This window comes from Primulina huaijiensis, chromosome 16 (assembly GCF_012295235.1).
Source record: "Primulina huaijiensis isolate GDHJ02 chromosome 16, ASM1229523v2, whole genome shotgun sequence".
In the NCBI taxonomy this organism is placed as follows: domain Eukaryota; kingdom Viridiplantae; phylum Streptophyta; class Magnoliopsida; order Lamiales; family Gesneriaceae; genus Primulina; species Primulina huaijiensis.
In genome coordinates, this window is record NC_133321.1 from 5618220 (window position 1) to 5626203 (window position 7984).

At 41.9% G+C, this 7984-nt stretch overlaps 1 protein-coding gene across 1 annotated transcript; it reads left to right on the plus strand.

The window, feature by feature from the left end:
• The first annotated feature begins 4416 nt into the window (after positions 1-4416).
• LOC140960974 (uncharacterized) lies at positions 4417-7296 on the plus strand. Its single transcript, XM_073419301.1, has 4 exons — positions 4417-5047; positions 5135-5980; positions 6482-6900; positions 6988-7296. The coding sequence occupies exons 1-4, from the start codon at positions 4417-4419 to the stop codon at positions 7294-7296; spliced, it is 2205 nt and encodes a 734-aa protein (XP_073275402.1).
• Positions 7297-7984: the final 688 nt, after the last annotated feature.

Below are 7984 nucleotides of genomic sequence, written 5' to 3' on the forward strand. Positions count from 1 at the left end.
ATCCAAAACTCGTTATTTTGATCCCAAATTTTTAACATAGCATTTTTATGATTTATTCAACCCTTCCAAGTCATGAGCCACGCCCGTGGACCCATGGAATCAACTTTAGCCTTATAATTTGAAATTGACACCCTAACGAACCCAGCGAGCCATCTCCCGAGCCACCTTAAACCGAAACCTAGCCAACTCACCTAGGGACCCTATTGACCAAGCCCAGCCCCAAAAACAAGCCCCTAGCTTGCTCTCACTCCCTGGAACCGAGACCCAAAATTCTGCATGCTGTGTGTGTGTGTTCCTTGATGCATTAGGACTCCTAACCCAACTAGGACTCTCTCAGCCGAGCCACCACCGAGCCCACACGACCCTCACCATCCCTGGACCACGTCTAGACCCTACCCAGGCCAACCCAAGCCCTGTACCCAAAGCCCGAAGCTTCTGAATCTGTAACACAACCTGCGCGCTAGCTGCTCTCTCACGGTTCCCTCTCGGTTCCATCTTCTCCTTGAGCCAGCAGCAACCCATGCCTCTCCAGACCCTGCCCCAACCCTTGACCATCTCCCTTAGACCCTATTGGACCCACTTGGCTCGCCCCCAGGCCAGCCGCAAGCCTCTAGCTTTCCCGACCAAAATCTGCGCGTGACTTGGGGGAGAGTCCCACTTCACGTGGGCTCTTCCCCAGCCCATGGCTCGACCCCTAGCCCTCCTAGGACTCCCCCTAGGACCTAACCATGACCCCTAGGACTCAACCACCAAGCCGGGTCGAGCCATCTTGCCCCATGCACAACCAATCTATCTTTGCACCTTGAAGGATCCAAACAAACTCACGGACCTTGTTTCTGTTTTCTTCCTACGGATCCAGCCTAGTTTTCTTTATTGTTTATCATGTTTTTGGTTAAAAACAAATCCATATTAACACCCTATCCATGGCAGCCCCTTAAACAAAATAAAAACATGAATTTGGGAGCCAAAATCACAAGTAAATCTCATGCATGTACATAGGTACGAAAATAACAATTTGTGTCATGTTTTCACTCAAAATATGCTTAAATAATTACTATGGTGTGATAGATGTTTGAAGGAAAGAATATGGCGTGCCTTTGCGATATATACGCACGAATAACCGTTGACGTTGAAGAACGGGGTGAAACCGGGGCTTGTAACCCTTTGAATCTTTCGAAATTCTCCCAAATAAATTGTGTGTGTATCGTGGAAGGGGTGGGGAGAGTTTCAGAAGTGGGGCGTGGGAATTGGGGTGAGGAGTGTAGGGTTTTTAGGTATTTAGAATATTAAATAGTTAATTAATTACTGTGAGAACCCGAATTTCCAGCATTTCAGCAGCAATGCAAAATTTCCAGCAGAAGTTAATATTTTCAGAAGCTGTTGTTTTTCCAGCAGATTAGAATCCAGCAGATTAAAATCCAACAGCAGACAACAGATAAAATCCAGCAGCAGAACAGCGAGATTCTAGCAGACAGTTACTGATTCAGCCTAGACTTGTAACTGAAGCATTAACATGGAATAAAAGCTGTTAATGGCAGATTATGATCATTAATAGGAAGACCAACAGTCATAAATTGGCCTACAAATAGCACCCTCAATATGAAATTGTTGTTACACAAATCTTGAGTGATAACTTGAATTTTCGAGCTAAGAAAGTGTCTTGTTCGAGCTGTAAAATCCAGTAGCAAGAGCAATCAGATTTCCAGACTTCAACCGAAATCTCTAGCAAATTACTGTAAGTGGGTTTATGTATAAATATCTTGAAATAAGTGTTATAATTCCTGTTTTGAAGCAAAGCATATATATTTCTGATCTCTGATTTTTGAAGCACTGAAACCTAGTGAACTAATGGTAGGAATATATATTCTGAACATTAATGAATACTGATTACTGGCCTCACCCCTTAGAGGAGAGAACATATAGGGGACTGATATCAGTTTAGCCATGAAATTCACGAACGTGCTCAGTGCTTACTTGTAAAATTTCTGATTACTGATTACTGATTACTGAATACTGAATACTGATTTCTGTTCTGAAAATAAGAATTCATGTATATTATTCGTATTACTGTCTCTGTTAAAAATGGTTTTGAAAACTGGGAGTTATTCCCGCCCCCGCTTACTGAGTGACAACCATATCACTCACCCACCAAATCATCCCAGATAAGAACGATGAAGAAAGGATAGAAGAAGAGGAGAAAATCCAGTTCTGGGGCTGGTGAAGAAGATTGTTAATTCTCAGTTTTATTTACGTTCTTTTCCGCTGCATCTGTAAAACATTGTTATGTCTCGTTTGTTTTACATTTCCGCTGTAAAACATAAATTATTTGAGTTTGTGTCAGACATGGAGATATTCATTATTTATGAATAAAAAGACTGGTTTCTGAATTTCGTACTTTTGAGGCTTGTTGTTTTCGAATGTAAATTTGTGAGCAACGCCGATGTCAACCAACCCCCGTTCTGGGGTGTGACATTGAAGTGGTATCAGAGCAGAACCAGGTTTCATAATCTGGGGAGGAGGAACTAGAAATAATGAGTTCTTATAGACTTCTGAAAATAAGTTCTGAAAGTTACTAAAAATAAACTACTGTAATAGACTACTGAAAATAAGCTACTGTAATAGACTACTGAAATAAGTAGAAAAAAAAAATTTCAGTAGGCCAAAATCAGTAGACCGGAACCAGCAGATGACCGAAAATCAGTAGACCCAAAACCGGTAGCCGAAACCAGAACCAGTAGTTGGAAATCAGTAGATCTGTATGCAGAAGACTTGGTCAGTAAACCCGGAATGCAGCAGATTGGTTCTAACAGTGCTGGAAAGCAGCAGACAATGCTGGAAAAGCAGTAGACTTGTTGCAGTAGCATCAAAATTGCAGTAGACAGTGAATTCCAGCAAGCGCATGCAGTAGACCTTGCCAATGGCATGGAAGTTGAGGTGTTTTTCGTGCAAACTTCAAACGACCATAAGTTTTGAACAGGAGGAATTTTTACTATTAAAAGTATGCATTGGAAAGCTCTCGACGAGGAAAATCTAACCTAGAACCATTTTAATCGTTCTAGGACCGTCGACAAACCCCAAATTCTTTCGTTTAGATGGTGATATCGTCATTTCCGTAAAATTTTCCAATTTTTCGAAACTTTGAAGAATTTTCATTTCTAAACGGCTTAGTATTTTTGCTCCAAACTTGGTACAATTCATGTTCTTGATGTGAAGGATTTGTAGTAAATTTTTCACGCACTTCTGAGACCGAAATATTTTGAGCTATTTTATGCTATTGAAGGTTATAGGCTTCCTGATTCTGTTCATTCCAGTACTTGTCTATAACTTGACCTATACTCTTGAAATCGTTTCTGAACCTTCACTCTCATGTTTTGGATGTAGTATATGACTGACGAGAATAGCTATATTAAGAGCTTAGAGAGGAAGCTAGAGAAACTAAAGGAACATAACTACTGCTTAGAGCTAGACAAAGATGAATTGCAACATCGAGCTGATCACTTGAGAGGTGATGTTCAACGTTATGCTCACTATCTGCATGAAGCAGGAGAGAGGAATAGGAAGGCTCATGAAGAGTTTGAAACCTCTCAAGAGACCGTTGCAGAGTTCATCGAGTTACGTGATAACTTGATTGAGAAGATTCAAGTGCTTAAGGATCAAAATCACCAACTCGTGCACCAGCATAACCAGTATTGTGAACAAACTGATGCTCAGATTCATGAGTTGCAGAACACCGTTGAAGTTCTTAGCGACCAGAATGCAGTTCTGCATGGTCATATTGAACATCTAGAAGCAGTAGCAGCCAACCATGAAGTTGAACCCGAGGAGGATCCTGAAGAAGAAGAAGAAATAGAGGAGGATCCTATGGATTTGGGATTAGGAGAAGTGGTAGATTAGACCATCAGTAGTCGTTCTTTGTAATAACATTTGTTCCATTGGCATTTCTGTTAGCATTTCGAATTTCAGTTGTAATTGCACTTTCGTGGGAAATCAATAAAATTTATTTCTATCTATTGGGTTCATATTTAAATTTCTTTTGAGCAATTACTCAATCATTGTGCTTCCTTGTTTAGTCTCTATTCTGTCAAAACCTTAGAATTTTCATAATTGTAGGAAATGGACGGAAGACCTGTAAGAAACAACCGCAATCATCGTTATGGAAACAGTAACAACAACCGCAACGATGAGGACGCACAACAACAACAACAACCACCAGTAATCGGTCTCAGTCAGGCTGATTTGATGGCTATAGCCATGATTGTGGCAACCACGCTACGAGGGTTTGTTAACCCAAATGCTAATCAGCCACCGCCACCACCTCTAGCTTAGAATGGGACTAAGCAGCACTATGAGTCCCTACGAAGAGCAAGAGTCCCAAACTTTGATGGAAGTTTCGATCCCGAGGTTGGACAAAATTGGATGAAGGAGGCGGAGAACCATCTTCGACTACTTGAGGTTCCACAAGAGATCAAGGTAGATGTGATTACACCTTTTCTTGTGGATAGAGCCGCCAAATGGTGGGAAGGAATCTCACCAGCTATGTTAGGGACGGGATCTATTACCTGTCAAAGGTTCCGAGAGGCATTCCTGAGGCAGTACTTTCCGACAGCAGTTCGAGTACAGAAGCTGTCAGAATTTGAAAGCTTAGTTCAAGAACCAAACATGACTGTGGTGGAGTATTCATCCAAGTTCCACTCATTGGGAACTTATTCCCCAACCATCATGGGAGACGAGGCCTTGAAGATACATCGCTTCAAGAAGGGATTGAACAGCCGCATTCAATCTGCCCTTGCGGTTATTGAGCCCGATAGTTTTGATGAATTGATGGGAGCCGCCATCAGGGCTGAGAATGACATCAAGAGGCGTGAAGGTGAGAACAAACTCAAACGTCCTGAGTCAAGCCAGTACCAACCGGGCCAACAATTCAAGAGGCCTAGGTTTTCAAGCAATCAATTCACCAGTGCTCCAGCCAAAGGAACCACTTCTTCTCAATCAAGCAAAGAAGGAGTCAAGTGCCAAAGTTGTGGATTCGCTCACACTGGTGAATGCCGTAAGAATTCTTGAGCTTGTTTTCGTTGTGGAAAGTTGGGCCACCGCATTGCTCAATGCGCTTTTCCAAATCCAAAGAATGGTCCAGCAGGTGGAGCAACTCCAAACAAGCCTAAGGAGGACAAGGCAAATGCTCGAGTCTATGCTCTCACTCAAGAAGAGGCTGACAACTCAAATGATGTCGTAGCAGGTACCATTCAAATCAATAATATGCCTGCTTATGTATTATTTGATTGTGGTGCTACACATTCATTCATGTCTAAGAGATTTTCCAAGAAGTTAGGAATTAAGCCTGATAACTTAGAAGAACCATATAGAGTAGCAACTCCTGCAAATCGAGTTTTAGAAACTCGCACTCTATATCGGGATATTGGTGTTCTCATAGATAAACAGAATTTCAAGGCAAACCTAATCCAACTGAACATGGTGGAATTCGACGTAATTCTTGGAATGGATTGGTTAGCCAAGAATCATGCTTTAGTAGACTGTCATGGAAAGACGGTAACCATCCAAGCTCCACACCAAGAGAAAATTTTATTTCATGACAAGACCAAAGAACAAAAGACTCTTCTTTCTGCTTCTCAAACTTGGAAAGCCATGAAAAGTGGAGAAGAATTTTACCTAGCCATGTTAAGCGAGGTAAAACAAGAAGCTCCACTTGCACTAGAAGAGATTCCGGTAGTACAAGAGTTTCCGGATGTCTTTCTTGAAGAACTCCCGGGCACGATCCTCGACCGTGAAGTGGAGTTTGAGATCAACTTGATTCCTGGGGTTGCACCGATCTCAAAAGTACCATACAGAATGGCCCCAGCAGAATTGAAAGAACTCAAAGAGATACTTCAAGAGTTGTTGGATAAGAAGCAAATCCGACCAAGCGCATCCCCGTGGGGAGCTCCTGTCCTGTCCGTAAAGAAGGACGGAAGCATGAGATTGTGTATCGATTACAGAGAACTGAATAAGATCACAATCAAGAATAAGTACCCACTTCCAAGAATAGATGATCTGTTTGACCAACTCAAAGGAGCTACAGTCTTTTCCAAGCTCGACTTAAGGTCAGGCTATCACCAACTGAAGGTCAAAGGAGAAGATATTCCTAAAACAGCCTTCAGGACGAGATACGGCCATTATGAGTTTACAGTAATGCCGTTTTGACTGACCAATGCCCCCGCAGCATTCATGGACCTCATGAATAGAGTCTTCAAACCTTACCTTGATAGGTTTGTGGTTTTATTCATAGATGACATCCTTGTGTATTCACAAAGTAAGGAATATCATGAGGAACATCTTCGCCTCACCCTCCAGACGCTTAAAGAAAAGGAGCTGTTCGCCAAGTTCAAGAAATGAGAATTCTGGTTAGAGAGCGTCACATTCTTGGGACACATAATATTAGCAGCATGAGTATCTGTGGACCCTAAGAAAGTTGAAGCAATCTCAGATTGGCCTAGACCAAAGAATGTGACAGAAATTCGAAGCTTCTTGGGATTAGCAGGCTATTATCGAAAATTTGTTGAAGGATTCTCTTCAATAGCCATACCCCTCACCAAGCTCACACAGAAGAACTCTAAATTTCAATGGAGTGAAGAATGTGAGCAAAGCTTCGAGACTTTGAAAAAGAAGCTTACTTCCACTCCGGTGTTGGTATTGCCAACTGACGGCAAAGACTTCACCATCTACAGTGATGCATCTAAAGGAGGCTTAGGATGTGTACTCATGCAAGAGGGAAGGGTGATTGCATACGCGTCAAGGCAGTTGAATCCGTATGAACAGAATTACCCAACACATGACCTCGAACTAGCTGCAGTGGTGTTCACGCTAAAAATTAGGAGACATTATATTTATGGAGCCAAGTGCGAGGTTTTTACTGATCACCAAAGTCTCAAATATTTGTTCACTCAAAAAGAACTAAATATGAGACAAAGACGGTGGATTGAACTCATGAAGGATTACGACTTGACGATATGCTACCACCCAAGCAAAGCCAACAAGGTAGCAGATGCTTTAAGTAGAAAGGATACGAGTAAGGTGATCCTAGCATCACTTTCAGCACAACCATGTCTTCAAGAGACAATCAAGATAATTCAAGATAGAGATTCCGCTTTGGTGAAATTGAAAGAGCAATCCAAAGAAGGGAAATCACCAGATTTCGAGACGGATAACAAAGGAATCTTGTGGATGAAAGGACGATTGTGCGTACCAGACATCGATAACCTTCGACAAGAAGTAATGTTCGAAGCACATAAGTCAAAATAATCAGTCCATCCTGGCAGTACCAAGATGTACAGAGATTTGAAGAAAAATTTTTGTTGGAGTGGAATGAAGAAGGACGTGGCAATGTTTGTTTCTAAGTGTCACGTGTGCCAGCAAGTCAAGGCAGAACACCAGAGACCTGGTGGACTTCTTCAACCATTAGAAATCTCGGAATGGAAATGGGAACATATTTCCATGGATTTTATAGTTGGTTTACCAAAGTCGAGACAAGGTCATGACGGAATATGGGTAATCGTAGATAGACTCACAAAATCTGCACATTTTTTACCTGTCCGCATGAACTATAATTTAGATAAGCTAGCCACCTTGTACATGAATGAGATCGTGCGATTACATGGAGTACCAGCTAGCATACTATCAGACAGAGATCCTAGATTTACATCTCAATTTTGGAAGAGCTTTCAACAAGCTATGGGGACTAAGGTTACTCTTAGTACGGTTTATCATCCTCAAACCGACGGCCAAACAGAGAGGACAATTCAAACTCTTGAGGATATGCTGAGAGCTTGTGCTCTGGACTTCAATGGTAATTGGAGCGAACATCTGCCCTTAATCGAGTTCACATACAATAATAGTTACCACAACAGCATTGGAATGGCACCATACGAAGCTCTATATGGACGAAAATGTCGATCACCACTGTATTGGGATGAAGTAGGGGAAAAACCCA